This window comes from Pelobates fuscus, chromosome 3, assembly GCF_036172605.1.
Source record: "Pelobates fuscus isolate aPelFus1 chromosome 3, aPelFus1.pri, whole genome shotgun sequence".
Classification (NCBI taxonomy): Eukaryota; Metazoa; Chordata; class Amphibia; order Anura; family Pelobatidae; genus Pelobates; species Pelobates fuscus.
The window spans coordinates 352,475,519-352,492,864 of NC_086319.1; the positions used below are offsets into that span (position 1 = coordinate 352,475,519).

Genomic DNA, 17,346 nt, shown 5'->3' on the forward strand with positions numbered 1-17,346 from the left:
ACTGCTTGCACAATAGTATAGATGGAATTTAATGCTCCTTTTAACGAGCTAAAGGTGTTTTGGGCACTACTAATGCCCTTCAACTCTACAGCATCAACAGCACCTTAAGGATGAGTGCTATTGCTGCATGCCACAAAAATTCAGTTGAACTAACTCAATCAATTTTTAATGAATTTAAAAGGATCTATTCTAGGAGCTACAATAGTAATTATATACTATCCTAGCCCTACAGGTCCTAAATTCTAGAAGAAAAAAAACAAAAAACAGCAAACCTTTTCGTGTACCCTGCTCTAGCAATACAAATCAGTGTGTGCAAGCAGCTCAGCACAGTAAGTATGCAGAGAAAGAAAATGCCTCAGTGTGTGTCTCATTATTATTACGAATAAAGCGCCAACAGGTTTCATAGCCTGAACAATTCAAATACTGTAACAAAAAATGCTGCTGTGAGAATGGCTTGGCTGGTCATGTCTCACACACAATTCAATGAATGAAAATTGCAAAAATTCAGTGTGTCTCTGTCTAAACTTACGGTAGTCTCAAAATGAGCATAAAAAAAAAAAAACCTGGTTTAGATTTCAGGAGGGTTGCCCTTAGTCTACTCCCCGCCACCTCTCCCCACAAATATAGTTACGCCACTCATTCATTCATTCTTCCATTTGGTTGAACAAATTCAAACAAAATCGAGATACTAGGCCTAGAATGTATTTTTTCTAATTCATATTTTTCTCATCTAACAAGATATTTACAGCTGTACCAAGTATACACTTTCTTTCAGGCTGTTAACCACAAGAGGTTTAAACACTCCAAGATGAAAAGGGTGTCCTTTATAAAGGCCTCTAAATAACATATTGTGAGGGGGCCCTCACTTAAAGCCCCCACAGTTAGCACACATCATTCTCACTCCCAGACACACACTCTTGACCTGAGAACATATCAAACGAATGATAAAACAGAAAATGGGTGTGCAAAGCATAGGATATGCTCATAAATCCATACAAATTTAATTTCAAAAATACATTTTATTTATAATTAAAATCTGGCTTGAGAGTGTCCTGTGATCTCAGAAGATTTCATATAAGTGAAATTCCATCTCCCTAGATTAATATATAGAATGATATGTAAATAATTTCAAAAATACCAGTATGCATAACCCACACACACACACACCAGTTAAAAATGCAATTTTAAAGCAGACTGGTCATGTAAAAGGTATATTTTTTAACCTTGAAAACATTGTTTTGTATATTATTATTCATTATTGGAATAGTATGTGAAATCATCTGCCATCTGTGCTGAGGTTTACTAAACTGGCTTGGAAAAGGTACGTTTCTTTCCAAGCGAGTTTTGTGAATGGGGAGTCACTGATTGGCTGAGAGCATCAGCTGCCTTCTCTCAGCCAATCAGCAGGGACCTGTGAGTGATGATTCAGAACCAGAATGCCGCCCGGTGATGAGTGGACATCACTGCTGGAGGCAACTATGGGTTTAATCCATTCAAGAATGGTTCAACTCCTTGATGTAAGAGTGCCTCCATATGCCATAACAACTTAATTTAGAAGAAGTTGTTTTGGTGCCTGAAGTGTCCCTTTAATTAGCATCTCCTGTACAAACTGTGCCTGTTCCGATTGGCACAATGAGACACATAATGCTTTTCAGATTTCCAATTGCAATGTTAAGAAGAGCATGCGTGCAGAAACAGACATGATCTCAAGCAATCTGCATTTTTAACCCCTTAAGGACCAAACCTCTGGAATAAAAGGGAATCATGACGTGTCAGACATGTCATGTGTCCTTAAGGGGTTAAAGTTACATTTTTGTGCATGTATTTGGTATTGGTTTTAACATATGCAAAGATGAAAAAGAGCAAAAGGGGAGAGGAAAGCAGCACCAAAATCCAGACTTCTGTTTTCCTTTGGTAAGGATAAAGCTTCTTCAATTAAAACAGTCCTGGTTTCAAATATCCTACTGACTGCAGGGAAGTGAATGTTGAGCGAACAAGACTACCCAGAGTGCAAAGAGAGGAAAAAAAAACGTAACTCTCCGAACTGCAAACTACATTACGATAATGAAAAGAAAACATGATTATTTTACATGTAAATTTATTTTTTGTATTTAAAAATTGCCTTAAGTAGACTTTGATTAATTTCAAATTTAAAAACTTCCATGACAGGGTCCACTTTAAACATAGTAGATTGGACAATAGGATAATTAAAAGTGTAGGGAGATGCCAAAAACACACAGCGTAGATGCAGGTATAGGAGGAGTTTCCAAACACACATGCTAGTTGTAATTAGCTCTCACACATATACTACTATGGCATTAAATACATGATTAATTAGGAAATGATTTATGTGAACAATAGACAAAAGATGATTGAATGTAAAATATTCTGCATAGACAATTATATATATATATATATATACACACACCCCCAACACAGCAAAAACAGAAAAATACAAGGGCCAGGTTCATGAAAGATGGAATGTTTCAGCCTTGCCTTTCTAAATGAGGATTTATCACAATCTAGTTTAACAACACACAATCCCTTTGAATAATCTGAAAAGCAGTGATTAGTCCAGAGGAATAACACCATAGTGATTATACAAAGTCTTAATTGGCCAATTTAGAATAATATTTTTGGTTTGCATTTTTATGGCACTTTTCACAATGTTTATATTTAGTGTTTAACATTTTTAAATGTGTTCTATTAGCTGTTTTTTTTTTTTTATTAAAACGTAATTAAAATATTTATTACAATTTTGTTCTTCCTTATAGCAACATTAAGATTAAGCATCACTAGGAAGGTCAAACAACCATTTCTTAAACAGTATCAGTAACGGAAGGGTTGAAAATGCTTGCATTCAGAGTGGCTACCACTGCACCCAAAAGAACCATTTAAATACCATACCAACTACATCTTCTTAGTGTTACATTTAGGGTATGAAGAGGCTCTGGGTGCAGTGTGTCCAGTTTCAAATAAAGAAATAAAAGGCATCAGAGCCCAGCCTATTTTAACAGAAGAATACATTTTCAGAGTGTAACAAGGACTTGTGTTGAATGAACTGAGATGTAATGGTACAAAATATGACAAATCTAATGTTTTCTTTAAAAAAAAAAAAAAAAAATACAGTTATGATAAGTAGAGACCATTTGATTCATTCAGATTAAAGCCATGGCACATTTGTATCATAGAACGACTTTTGGATGTAATGGAAATGGATAATTGTACAAATATGTTGAAATCATTTGTAATGTCCCAAAACGACACCTATGATGCAATTTTTAAACTATCAAAAGGATTATGATTCCGTCCCTTCAAAGCTATAAGCAGTGTTGTAACCAAACTGCCATTAAAATCCTGTAACTATTAATGAATGCGTTTGCAATTTAACTCCGTCAATATACAAGAATTTTCGGAATTTCTTATATTCCCTAATTTCTATGCATTACTAAATCATATTAATAGAAATCAATTCTGATAATATACAGTATTACACTTGTAACGGAAATGTATACATGTTTTGCGGAAAGGTACAAAAAGACAAGTTATTGTATAAACAAACCAGATCATATGTAGTTGGAGAAACAAGGAGGCCAGGAATGTATTTTACTGTATGGTATGTAAGTAACTGATCTCTAGGAAGCTATTCTATACTGTAACAGGTGATTTCTTATTTATGTTTCCACCTTGTACAAGAAATCAGACAGGTATGCTCTAGTCTGTATAGCAGTATTAGATACACATGGCACAGTAGAGGTTTGTTGATTTTCCGTGATGTATGGAGCATGTTAGGACATGTAGTACATAAAACATTTTCAGTGTTAAAGGAACAATCCAAGCACCATAACCGCTACAGTCGGATGTAGTGGTTATGGTGCTGGGAGTGTGGTGACCTCTTCCAGAATAACTTAGCAAAGCATTTATGAACAGTTTGACAACTTATTTGTGTCCCTTGAGCACCCCCCCTCAAATGACTTCTCCCCTGAGCTAAGCACAGCCTGATGCAGAGTGCACTCAGTGGCTCAGAGTGCTTAGTTGACACCCTCAGCCAATGAGAGCAGCACTGCTTAACTCCATGGAGTGAACCAGATACTCTTTGCAGGAAGAATCTAGAAGCAGGCAGTTTCAAGGTAGGAGATTGGGTGATCAAAGTAAATTGTCAACCTGTTTAAAAGGAACACTCCAAGCACCATAACCCTTGGCGCCCTCCCGGAGTAACTTGTTAAACTTTTTAACCCCTTAAGGACACATGACATGTGTGACATTTCATGATTCCCTTTTATTCCAGAAGTTTGGTCCTTAAGGGGTTAAGGTTATTACAGCTCTACAGAATATCTAAAAGATCAACGGCTCTCATGTACCATACAATAAATATACACACACACACACACACAACATTTAAAATGGGTAAAATAATACATACAAAATCACATTGTAATACAAGAATTAATTTGAACACATCCAGGATAGCTTTTACAGGACCAGTTGAAGCAGAAAATAAAATGTAGCTCATTTAAAAGCAAGGGAGATGGAACATACAAAATACATTGAGATATCCCATTTTGATGGCCATGTCTACATACAATATTTATCCCTTAATACCATTAAACCTTTGGCGCTCAACTGTACATAAATATTGTACTCATGTACTATACATAATATTTACACAGAGGTACACTTATACCTCTAAGCCAACATCTAGCAAATGATTGATGGGAAGTAGAAGATCACAGGACAGTCTTAAGATTCAACTTCATTTTATAGATCGCAAAAGGGTATTACAGTCAGACTTTGGGAGGTGGAAAAGGCAACAAAGGTGAGTTGGTACATGGAGGAAGGAAATCAAAGAGGACCTGTATTAGTAGCGAAGAGATTCAAGCAAGTCATTGAACAGCACATTGTCTTTTCCTGAAGTAGTGTGGTCATCAGTGAACAGGAGCTTGCCCTTTGTTTTTGGCCACTTGTATATGAATTCCTGCTGTTACTACCTCTGGGCACGGTGAGGTCCCTATTAAAAATCTTTGCAAGATTCATTCTAGACGCCACTAAAAGATCCTCATGTGACTCCTCAGAGGTGAAATATACGCTATCAGAGGTGTCCAGTGAAGCAGAGCAGCAACAGCACATGGATAATTAAAATGTAAAGTGCAGCCAGCATTGGAGTCCGTGTGCGAGAAAAGAAGGTATTTCGTAACTGTCTGCGTAAGGATGTACTCCGTGTCTGTGAATGGAGAGAAGAGGATCATTTAATAAACCATGTTAAAGCAGTGTGCAGTAGGACCCAATGAGGGTGGAATGACAGAGAGGTCATAGAGGATAGCATAAACGGAGACCGAAAAAGGCAGATTGGGGAGGAAACGTATAAAAAGTGCAGCAATGATATTGGTCCAGTCTAGGTTACAGTGAGATGATGGACAGTAGTGGATGTTCGATAGAAAAGGAATGTCTATGTTTACCTTGCTTACTTTACCCTTCAGCACATTTTCTGGTTCTATCAGTAAAGACAGATCATTGGTTACATCAGGATCCTGAGAGACAGACCAGTCACATGGCTGTAACCTGGAAAATAGAATTGATAATTGAGGACACTCTAGTACCTGTCAGGTTACTATTTCCACTGGGAATGTTCACACACTTGCAGTTTAAACTTTCTTTACTACACATGTCTAAAGAAGAATTTAGCAAAAATAAAATTTCCATTAATCCCCTAGTAGCCAGTTAAATGGACTCTAAAGCCACACTTCATCTCAATAACATGGTTCAGGTGCTATGTCTCTGTCTGTTTAAACTTACAAGAGAAAACATTGCCATTTTGCCACTATATGCGTATTGCCATATGCATCTAGTGGCTGTCAAACTCACTAGAGGCATTACAGCAGCGATAATTGATTTAAACGGTTATAGCTCAAATAACTCTCACAGAGAGCATTTGATTAGCACAGCAGGACGTTTTGCTGCGCATGCGCACTAGTCTTCCAATACTTCCCTATGGGGATGCACAGGATTGGCTGAGATCAGAGTGATTACCTCAACCAGGGAGGTGGAGTGTCAGCACAGAGATCAGCACACCGCTAACTGTAACTGTGACCTACATGGGTGGTAAGACACAAACGCTAGAAACATGCATTCCTATTGCTTTAGTGTTCCTTTAAAAGGAGTACCAGAAGCACTCTAACTACTACATCTCAATGCAGTGGTTATGGTGCAAAGAGGCTATGGGTTCCATCCCATAGCAGTTTATCAAACTCTCATGGATTGGTTTCAATGAATCTGGGGCTTGTCCTTTATAATGGAGAATTTACTCTTTAATGCAATCAATAGAAATTCGGAGTAACCTGGCTGTAATGATAGGCTGAGTATATTAACATGCCTTGATGTTTACTATTTATTCCTTAAATTAATTGGAACTGAAAATTTAAAGACAAATAAACCCTAAAAATAAACCCTACTATTTGTAGTAAACTATGCCTGAAAAGACTATGATCACTCATGTTTCCTCCCGGGTATACCTTTCCTCACAAGTTGCCCTACCAGCAAACCCTTTTAGGCCAGCAGGAGTTACGAACAATCCCTCTGGAACTCCAGCCCGGCTACCGCCAGTGCCTCACATCGGTCAGTTCGATACCCTGTTTTAACTCCTTTCCCAAAGAGCTAGGAAGGGCCTCTTTATGCCTAACTCCTGCACAATTGCTCCCTGTGAGAAGGAGGGTGCTCCCTTTTTCCAACCAGCTGGAGTCCCTGGTAAAAGACCACAACATGGCACTGGCTGCATGGAACTATTTTCGGCCAAGACTTTAAAAGTGTTTGGTCCAAAGTTTAAGCAGGTGGTGATTGGACAATTCTCTGTGGATGCAAGCTCTATTTTCACAGAATGGGCGCTCATATCCCATCTTTCAAGGAATATATAACTTGTAGGGGTACGTTGTTGTTTTATGCTTGTTTTTGTGGTATTTTCAGTTGTGTCCTCTGTGTCCAGGAGATAATTGATTTACCAAGGTCTAACTCAATTACTCCCCAGACACAGACTCCTGGGCAGGCTTATGACAGAATGAATGGAGACCCCCATGCTGGGGGTCTGTGTATAAATACCTGTAGGCTTGCCTGAATAAAACCAGTTTATGTACCATTCATCCAGTCTTGGCTGAAGTTTGGGGATGCAAAGGCTATATTCACTTTTACTCTGCGAGACTAGGGAGACTCTACAGCGGATATATTCAGCTAGAGTACAGGGGGTTGGTTACACTATTTAAGCCTAAATGAGCATTTCCCTTGTCAATATCGGGCATGGTTAATCCCAGTCTACAATTACCGTTTCATGTTCTCTAGCTCTTGCTCTCGCTCCTCTGCTCTTCGGCGCTCCTCTCTTAAAAGCTGCTCCAGCTCCATCCTAGTGTGTTCTGCCTCATTGTTCATTTGTTCCATTTCTAGATACCTAGGGGGTCAGGGAAGCAAACGCTCAGTACCATCATCTTTTGCTCTATGCAACAAAGTCCCCATATTATATAAAAAAAAAAAAAAAAAAAAAAAGAGGCAGTACAGACAGAAAGTCAAACTATTACAGACTGTTTGCTCAACTTTTATCACTTTTTAGATACTATGAAAGTTTCCACTACTCACTAGCACGAGTTTTCTCCATTTTAAGAATGCTGTACTCTACGTGACTGTAATAAAAACAACAAACTCTACGATGAAAGTAATAAAAACAACAAACAAAAAACATAGATCAAATTAACCACCTCCCATCTCTCCCTAAGTTAAAACACAAGCGGAAAAAAAAAAAAAAAAATATATATATATAGAAAAATAATCCTCCACAAACCAATAAGACTGCTTATGGCAGGCAGTACTATGGCCAACAAAACTGCTAAAAAATGAACAATGGCCCCCCAAAACACGGTATGTTCTAATCAAAAAGAAACACTTAAGGGAATAATTTTATAGCACAGAATAATTGAAGAAGGGATCAAAATTTCTACTTCTATTCTCGAATAGCTATTTGTGAGTGACGATATATAGCCCTAGTGAGTTTACCACAGACCCGCCAGATGTGCAGTGGCAAATAACCATTAAACATGGCTGAAATTGTAAACCCAGTTATTGGACCTTAAGAGGTTTACAAACCCTAAAAAGTCTACTCCAACAGGTGTGTAATGTATGCCTTGAGAACTGAAAACAAATGAAGTGACCAAGGATACAGTATTTTTGGAGTTAAAACAAAATAAAAATAAATTTTATTAGACAACCTGTAATATCAGTCAGCCTTTAAGATGGTGTCATTTAAGTTTAATGCCATTAGAATTAAAAATAAATAATCTCACCTTTGCTGTAACTCCATTATTTGCCTATCTCCTCTTGTTTGGTATTCCATTTTTTCATGTGAAACTGCAGCAGAAGAATGACTCTGCAATACTTCCTGTAACACAATGGAGTCACATAAAATTAAAGTATAGCAACATCAGTTTTTTCTTCTTTCTGTGCTTATTTATTTTCACACTAACTCATTCTATTAGTGGTTTGCTACACGTATTTGTTCCACCAAGTTATAGCGTCTATATGAGGACCAACGTCTTCCAGAGGACTGACTAATGAGGTGGCTGACTACTCTGCAATAATCTTCATCTTGCAGTAATCTTTATAAAAAAAAAAAAAAATTAAATATTTTAGGGGCCTCTAAGCCCTTTGTTAACAATTTCACAAATCTTTTGTCACCTGAGTCATAGGTTGGAGTTCCTGTAACTGTCTCTCGAGGGAAGCATTTCGGTTGAGAGCATCTCTAAGATTCTGACTGCTCCCTCTTAGCTGCAGAGACAAAGCATTCTTCTCCTCAAATATATGAGAGAGCTAAAACAGGCAGAAATGGAAGACACGATAAGTCACAAAAAGAACATTAAACAAAGCTACAATCATAAACAACAACCTTAAAGCACAAGAAAATCACATACTAGACAACAAACACAAAGTCCCCAACATAATGATAGTGTTTAATCTGTCTCCTGAAAAGTAAATGAGAAGATGTTTAGACTCTTAAGGGCGTTAGGAAATTCCATGCCAACCTACACAGAGTGAGCTTAAATATCTTTAAAACAGCATGGAACGGCCTACGGAGTTGGTTTGAGCAGGGTTAAATCATGCCTGATCTCAGGAATCTATGTTGAGTTTTTTTAAAATTAATTGCACTGGATGTGTAAAAATTATGTGTACAATTATGTGAAAAATTATGTGTACAAGATATATTTTATGTATGGTGGAACTTGAAGAGAAACTCTTAAAATTACTGTGGAACAAACCTAGAGCACAAATTCAAGGTTTTGTTTTGGTTCAGAACTTGGATAATTGCCTCCATCCTTAACCCCTTAAGGACACATGACATGTTTGACATGTCAGGATTCCCTTTTATTCCAGAAGTTTGGTCCTTAAGGGGTTAAAGGGTTAAATTCAACCTTTAAGGTGCAACAAAGCCAAAACAAAAACCTATCATGAATGAATAGGTTCAGAAGCAAATGTTCTGCTATACAATTGTCTTTTTGGAAAGCAAAAGGTTTTTGTTTTCTTCCCTCAAATTGCACTTCTTTGTAAAAAAAAAAAAAAAAAAAACACCAATGTGCAAGAAAAAAAACCCCAGAGGATTCATTAAAAGGTAAAGTAGGTTCTATTTCTATTTTATAAAGTGTTAAAAACTGAGAGAAATTCCGTTGGTCACCATGGAGATGGGTCTTTAGCACTTGTTCTTGCCTTGATAAATCTAAGTGCTTTCTCACCTTGCCATTGAGCTGGTGTATTCTCAGCTCTTTGTGGTGCACTTGTGCAAGCGCATCGGTAAGCTGACTGTGTAGCTGCTGCAATTCTTCCTTAATACTTTGTAGCTCTGTATGTAGGGGATCTTTTTCAGCGAGATTAGATTCCTGAGAGAGAAAAAAAAGAAAAGAATAAGAAAATCATGTCACAGAACGTACAGCATACATCTTATACCATCTAAACTACATTGCTACACACCTTTTTATCCCTGAGGTCTGGGCTCTGTAATGTCCTTTCCACCTCCATATACGGTCTCTGGATATGTTCTTTTAGATGCCCATGTTCCTCTTGTAGACTTCCCATGGCTTTGGACAGTGCTTGAAGATTACTTTGTGAAGACTGAAGTTCAGAAGTCATTCTGATGACCTCGGCTTCTCTAATTTGTATTATGTGTGCTTGCTCCTCCAGCTGCATTTGCATTTGTTGCTGCTCTTCTCTACTCTGTGATACCAGGTCTTTTAATGTATCCCTCTCTGCTATCACAGTGCTGAGATCTTCCTGAGGGATTGGCATCTCCTTAATCTGGTCGCGCAGTCTCTGAATTTCCTCCTGTGCAAAGTCATGACTGTCTTGCAGAGACCTCATGGAGCCTTCAAATGCATGGAGTTGTGCTGTAAGAGCAGAGTTCTCTTCTTTCACATTCAGAAGGTGCTGCTCAGTTTCAATAAGATCCCTGGCAAGTTCTGCTACTCTCTCCTCAGCAGTTTCTGTCTCATTGCGCAAAATACCCGTATCATGTTGGATACCTTTCAGTTTCTTATCCAGCTCCATTTCTGCACTCTGTATTCTTTGTTCAGCTTCTGCCTTAACCCGAGAGTTCTCTTCTTTTAAATCAGCAGATTCTTTTAACAATTGTGACAACTCTTCTTGCTGTCTCTGTATCTCTTGCTCCTGTTCTAGAAGTCGGAGCTTGCTTGCGTCTATTTCACTCTGTAGCTGTGACACAGAGAGAGTCAAGGTTTCAATCTCATGCTGCATTCTTTGTTTCTCCAGCAGGACTTCTTCCAGTTCCTTCTTAAGTGATTCCATGTGGTCTTTGTCTTGCTTCCACTGCTGTTCTTGGATATTCTGCTCATGGTGCATCCTCTCTATTTCTTGCAACTTTTCTCCCAAGAGCTGTTTCAACTGTGAATCTTTCAGTGAAATAAGTTCCTTCAAATCTTCCCGGTAGCGAGTCAGCTCTGCATTTAACTTGGCATTCTGTGCATTTAGGTCATCAGAGTGACTCCTCTGAAATCTTAACTCTTCTCGCAGCTCATTGCTCTCTCGTGCAGCTTCCTGGATCAACCCATCCTTGGCAAGGATAGCATCAATGTGTCGCTGCTCTAACTGTTGGTAGTCGCTCAACACGCGTTCCCGTTCTTCTTGGAGCGAGCACATGGACTTGGTGATTGCCTCCAGCTGAGCTTTACTTTGGCTGGCTTCCTCCTTAGTGGAATGTAGTTGGGAAGTGATGGATTCTAATCTCTCTTGCAATAGTCTGCGCTCTCTCTCTCCCTCTACCAGCCTTTCTTCCAGTGCTCTGCTCTCAGCAGCATGTAATTCATGTAGTTCCCCAACAGCTGTGCTCACTGTTTCATCTCGCGTACTAAGCAGTCTAACTACGTCCTGCTCTTTCTGTTCCAGTTCACGGTGCAACTGCTCTGTCAGAGTTTTAGATGCTTGCAAGTCGCACTGAATCTGCTCACAGTGCAGCTTCCAGTCTTGGACCTCTGTCTCTAATGTCTTCAGTGCTCCATCAAGATCTTCCCTTTCAGCTTCAAGACTCTTCAGTTCAAGCTCCACAGCCTGCAGATGATTAAGCCTCTCTGTGGCCTCAGATTTTCGCAATTTAAGCTCTTCCTGGCAGGCAGTGTGGAGCTTTTGCTCCTCTTCTAGACAAGAAGAAAGTATGGCCTTCTCCTCAAATAAAGCAGCTCGTGTTTTCAGACTGGCCTCAGTTTCAGTTTTCAGAGTTGCTGAGAGCTCCTGATTTTGCACCTCTAGCCTGAAATAAAAAGATGACAGAAGCATTAAAAGCATGTAGTAGAATGGATAACGGAACATTTGATCAAGAGTAATTTGATTATGGACCTTATGACCAAAACCTAACTGACTGAGGTAAAACTGAACACTAGTTATTTTTTCCAGTGTTTCAATTTTTATTAATAGTTTTTCATAGAACACGAAGTTCACACAGAAAACAGTATTCAGGATGAACATAAAACAGAATAGTAAACAAGCATGTGCAATACACAGACAAAGTAAAGAAGGTTTGCATCTTCCAAAACCAGCTTTATAATAGACACCATCGTATATTATACATGAAGCATATGCCAAAGGACCCATATCTGCTCAAATTTAGGGTTTCATTATTTCTTCAATTGGAGCATATTGTTGTGTTTAGTGGGTCTAGAGAAGTCTGTCAAAATAGAATAACACAATGACAAAGGTTTACAAGTGCACTTAATATCAAGACATATTAGCCCAAATATATCAAGCTTTGTAGTATCTACTGAAAAAACTAAATCCTTCCTCAAAATATTTTTCAGTCTCATGTAGATAAAATGTTCTTCTGAGAGGAGATTAAAACAACTTTGCAGGTCAAGAAACTAACTCCCTCTACCTTTTGTGATACCAGCTCTGATCCATGTATTTAATGTTATGTCGGATTTGTAATGTCACAAGCTATTCAAGGGCGTTACTATCAATGGACTGTTGGGCTTGACTAACTTGTGAGCGCATTCATGACACACATCTAACGAAAGTTGCGTTGTAGCAAGAAGATTATGCATCGGGGGCAGTAGGTGTGTGGTACTCAAAGCATGTGTCCCATAGCCATAATTTGGTTAAAGAGATTAATTAAAGACATGGTTAGAATATCTATGTACTTAAAATGATTAAAAAAAATTAAAACCCATTTGGGCCAGGAGCTTTGTGCTTAGGAAGAATGTTAATTGCTGAATAGATTTCATCTTGAGTAAACAGTTGCTCTAGGTCCCGAATATTTCTTTGTGAGAGACTCAGGAGAGTAATCTCAGAGTTTAATTTATCAATCATAGTTTTTATAGGTTGAATAGTTTTATGACCTTGCCATAATAACCATAGAAGAAAGCAAATCAATTTACCATAAGCAAAGTATTTACTACTTTGGTGCCATTAGCTGCTAGTAAATATGGAATTTTAATCTGTGCATATTTGTTTTTTTTATTTGTTATGCTAATAATTTCCCTGTTTTATTCCCCTGGGAATAATATCAATGTTTCAACTTGATTACGTTATATGTAGCGGAGGTGCCCCCAATTCCGTTTTAGTTTAAAGAATATTTGCTTTAACTTGGTTTTTCTTTGTTTAGCATCCAAGATAGCCAAGGAATGGCGCAGTCATGCCTCATCCGCACTGTTGCTTTTCGATCCTGAGATGATATATAGGGAATCTTGTGCATAGAGACTGTGGCAGAAGCTTCCATGCCAGGGCCTTTTGGAGAGGCTTAAAGGCCAGCCTCTTACCCACAGACTATGGACCTGGTCCCAGGAGTCCCTGAAAGGGGTGTGTGACAGCAATCAATGTACAAACTATTCATTGTTATATATATATATATATATATATATATATATATATATATATATATATATATATATATATATTATTGCTTTTTATTCTGTTTGGAAGTATTCTATAGTTAATGTATTCATTTGCTAATGTTCTATGTATTTGTATTTTATTTTTTTTTTATTTTTTTTTAATTCTTTATTTTTGTAGTGCTTTGCAAAGTACACAAATGAACATAGACATTGCGAGGTATCAAGAGAAAATATCAACCATTAAACAGCATCACATGTCTGAATCTCTGCACTCTTTTTTTTATATAGTTATAATATCTAGATGTATATTCATGCTTGTAGGATATAGAGTAGGGTGAACAGTGGTGATTTGCTGCATAGAGTTCAATCATGCTGAGAGAGATTAATGAAACATGCTTACACATTGCTTTTAAACTATTAAGATTAATGGACCTCTGTGGGTGTTACGTGAGTGGGTTTTCTCGCTTGTACTAGGGGATCAGGCAAGAGTGGTATTTAGAGCTGGTCTAAGCTGCAGCCCAGTGGATATGGTGGTAAGCCTGATAGCTTATGTATGTGGGGGTTAGGGAGGGAGGGAGATAGCATGGATATAGTCACCAGGTGGCCGGGCAGCGTTCAGTAAGGAGCATGGTGCTGGCCGCCTGCCTGCTGTGTAGTCACCCCTTTCCTTTGGGTGGGAACCGAGTCTGCGGCATTGGGGGTTCCCGTTGGTAGTCGGTCCGCCGGGAGATGTCTGGTTTCGCCCTCCAGCTCCGGGCCGGTAGCACGGCCGGCATCCTGTGTCCACTGATTCGGGTACCTCTAGGGTCCGGATCCTTCCCCATCGGGACAGGTCTGGAGGCCTTGGTGTTGGTGTTGTGTCGCCTTCGGCGGGCCGGTCTCCGCCTGTGTGGCTGATGCACTGGGGTTGTTCCCTCAATGGCCGTCGGCCCAGATGGGCTATCATCTCGTTTTGTAGGCTGCTTTACTAAGGCTTTGCCCGAGGGTGTCCCAGTCCCCCTTCGGTCGGCGTTGTCGAGTTGGCCCCCCATTCTCCTGCTCTCCCGTTCCTGCTGCTGCTCTGCCACTTGCCGGGCCATAATTCGTGCCCAGAAGGCTGTGAACAGGTCGTTCAGGCGGCTGGTAAGTAAGTCGCTTGTGCTGGGGCTGCATTCCGCTGGCCTTTCTCCTCCACCCGGCTGCACGTCCGCCATTTTTGTGTGGCTGGGTGCTTGCAGGCATGGTGCGTGGTTGGGTCTGGTTTCTGCGAGTGAGGTCCACAGAGGTACGTTGTTCGAGGCTATTTGGACCGGGATAACCCCCACCGGTCCTAAGGGGGGGGGGGGGGCAGCCTTGCGTTGCGGGTGCTGCGTGTGTGTGCGGGCCGGGAGAGCGGCCGTCTCTCCTCTGCCCTGCTTGGTGTAGGCCCCAGGCCTCAGGTCGATCATTCCGGCAGGTATTCCAGGCTTGTGGGGTATCCCCCAGGTCGTCAGCTTCTGCATAGCAATTTGTGATAGATTAGGGTTCAGGATGGCACAGATTGCCCCTGATTTCAGCCGATATTCAGGCCCAGGCGCCCATATCATGTGCGACTGTACAGCTTCCCAGTCAGGCCACGCCCCCCCCCGTATTTGTATTTTAAATGTTTGTCACCACATGTAATCTCCAAAGGCTAATCCTTGTCCAAAATAAAGTTTTGTATGTTCGTTTCTTTTGGAACTGTGTGACCTGTGGAAATTTGTTCGAGATCGCAGTAACAGAGTCTTCAGACCTATTGGCTGGCTGTACGATCCCTCTAGCCCAGGGGCAAATCAAGAGCTAGGCCTGAGAGCCGCAAGTGTCTTTGTAAAGATAGGAACAATCACTATAAGTAGAGCTACAAAGGAATAGGGGGACTGGATGATACCTTCCTGAAAGAAGAGTCTGGTCGGGTGTAAGAGTTCCGGAGAGACCCCAGTCAAGCTTCGGCAACTAGGGCTGAAGTGTTCCAGGCTCCCTCCTGGGCGAAGGTACTCTGTAGGAGTACAGGACCTCTGTCACACAGATTATCACTGAAATAATGAGCTATGGCTGTTTTGAGTGAATAAAAGACTACTGGGCTGTCTAGGAGCATGTTGATTAGTTGCCACATATCACATACTTCTACCCAGGACCGAGTAAAAATTGGAAAAGACTGATATTCCGGTTGTATCAATCTGGTACTACGGGAGATGGGAGTATGTCAGTACGTTTTTTGGCTAGAAATGTCTAATGCAAGACCGTAAAAATCCACACAAATATAGAGCTAACCAACCTTCGTCTTCTCTATTTTAATTTTTTTTTTTTTTTTATGCTTTTTTGTAGGAATTCAGTTTGTTTTTCATAAGGAGCATATAGATTGGCAATTGTAATTGGAACATCATTTAAAGTACATCTTATGATTAACAACCAGCCCTCCTCATCTGCAAATTTTTTACTGCAGGAAAATAGATTCAGAATAAACTAGTATAGTGACATCTTTAGATTTGTTCGATGCATATGAATGAAATGTTTGGCACTATTTCAACGCGAAAGGAGCTGGATGAGGGCATGCCACAGCAGCCCCAGATGTGATAGGTTGCTAAAAAAGCAAGTATCCTTTTATGAGGAGTATTTAAAACATTCAACAACAATATAATAAGTTGTTGTAGCATATTTAAAATTTGGGAGACAAAGCAAGTAATTGCTTTTCTGAGCACTGCATCTAGTACCCCCATTGGGCCAGTTACCAGACTTTGCTATATGCACATGCAGAAAAACATAAAATATAACCAAAAACAAAGAAAAGCACATGCAACAATGCATTCCTAGCATTAACCTGCAAAGGCTTATAATGATATAAACACACAGCACAAATCAAACACAGCCCTGGCCAATCAGCATCTCCTCATTGAGATGAATTGAATCACTGTGCAGCACTGACCCAGGAAGCACCTCTAGCAGCCATCTGAGGAGTGGCCAGTGGAGTTATTACTAGCCTGTAATGTAAACACTGCAGTTTCTCTGAAAAGACAGTGTTTACAGCAAAAAGCCTGAAGGAAATGATTATTCACCAGAACAACTAAAGCTTATTTTACATAGTGTCCCTTTAATTCGCTGGTATGTAGTGTCCTGAAGGGGATAAGCCATGTGTTTGAGAAGGTAGAACATAAATTGTATGTATAACCAAACTGCATATTACATCTAGCTAGATTTACTGCTTATGTGAGGGGCATTTTGTTTTGGCTTATTTGCACATGTAAAGGGAAACTCTAAGCACAACAAATAATACAACTTAATTTAGTGGTTCTGGTGTAAAGAGACTGTCCCTGCAGTCCCAGCAATGCAAACACCACCTTTATTGGGAACATGGACACATCTAGTGACTGTGACTCAGACAGCCACTAGAGGCCTTTCCTGCGACTTTTCCACTGCCAACATTAAGCATCTTCATGCCCTGCAAGAATACATTGAAAGCTCCACAAAGATGCATTGAGCCGATGCATGTCTATGAATAAATGCTGACTGGCATTGTCCAGAGATTGCTACGCATGCATTCTACCTCCAAAACAAAAAGGACAGACCAAATTTATCCTCTTACATACCTTAGTGGAAAACAAAGAATTATAATGCTGTTGGAATTTTTTTAAAATCTTTCTTACACAAAGCATTTATGAGCTAATATTTTATTGCCCAGTATAGATAAGTACAGTGAGCCCAACCCGATGCACGTGCCTTTGAACCCATGTCTTTTAACTTGTGCTATCAACATCTATGCGTCTCTAAACTACACCTTGTTTCTGTAACCCTTTGATATTTAGCCGAACCCTTTGCCATGAAGACTCCACACCCCATAAGTTTCTATAGACAGTTACGTCTATCGGCCAAATTATACCCTACTATGAGTTTGTTTCTATGCGTCACAATGATTTAGCAACAAATTATTGACAGCTAAAAGGACCGTTGCTATTGTTAGTGATTCCCAGGAATGTACAAGATCTTATAAAGATCA

At 39.7% G+C, this 17,346-nt stretch overlaps 1 protein-coding gene across 2 annotated transcripts in view; it reads right to left on the bottom strand.

Annotated features, from left to right (window-relative positions):
• Positions 1 to 2,735: 2,735 nt before the first annotated feature.
• Positions 2,736 to 17,346, bottom strand: part of GOLGB1 (golgin B1) — a 40,380-nt gene continuing 25,769 nt past the window's right edge. For both annotated transcript variants that reach the window (XM_063449180.1, XM_063449179.1), the window contains 7 exons: positions 9,994 to 11,782; positions 9,759 to 9,902; positions 8,710 to 8,841; positions 8,319 to 8,413; positions 7,310 to 7,432; positions 5,457 to 5,559; positions 2,736 to 5,221 (listed from right to left, as the gene is read on the bottom strand). In XM_063449180.1, coding sequence (XP_063305250.1) covers positions 5,090 to 5,221; positions 5,457 to 5,559; positions 7,310 to 7,432; positions 8,319 to 8,413; positions 8,710 to 8,841; positions 9,759 to 9,902; positions 9,994 to 11,782 — 2,518 coding nt within the window. In that variant the 3' untranslated portion in view covers positions 2,736 to 5,089. The remainder of the gene's footprint in view (positions 5,222 to 5,456; positions 5,560 to 7,309; positions 7,433 to 8,318; positions 8,414 to 8,709; positions 8,842 to 9,758; positions 9,903 to 9,993; positions 11,783 to 17,346) is intronic.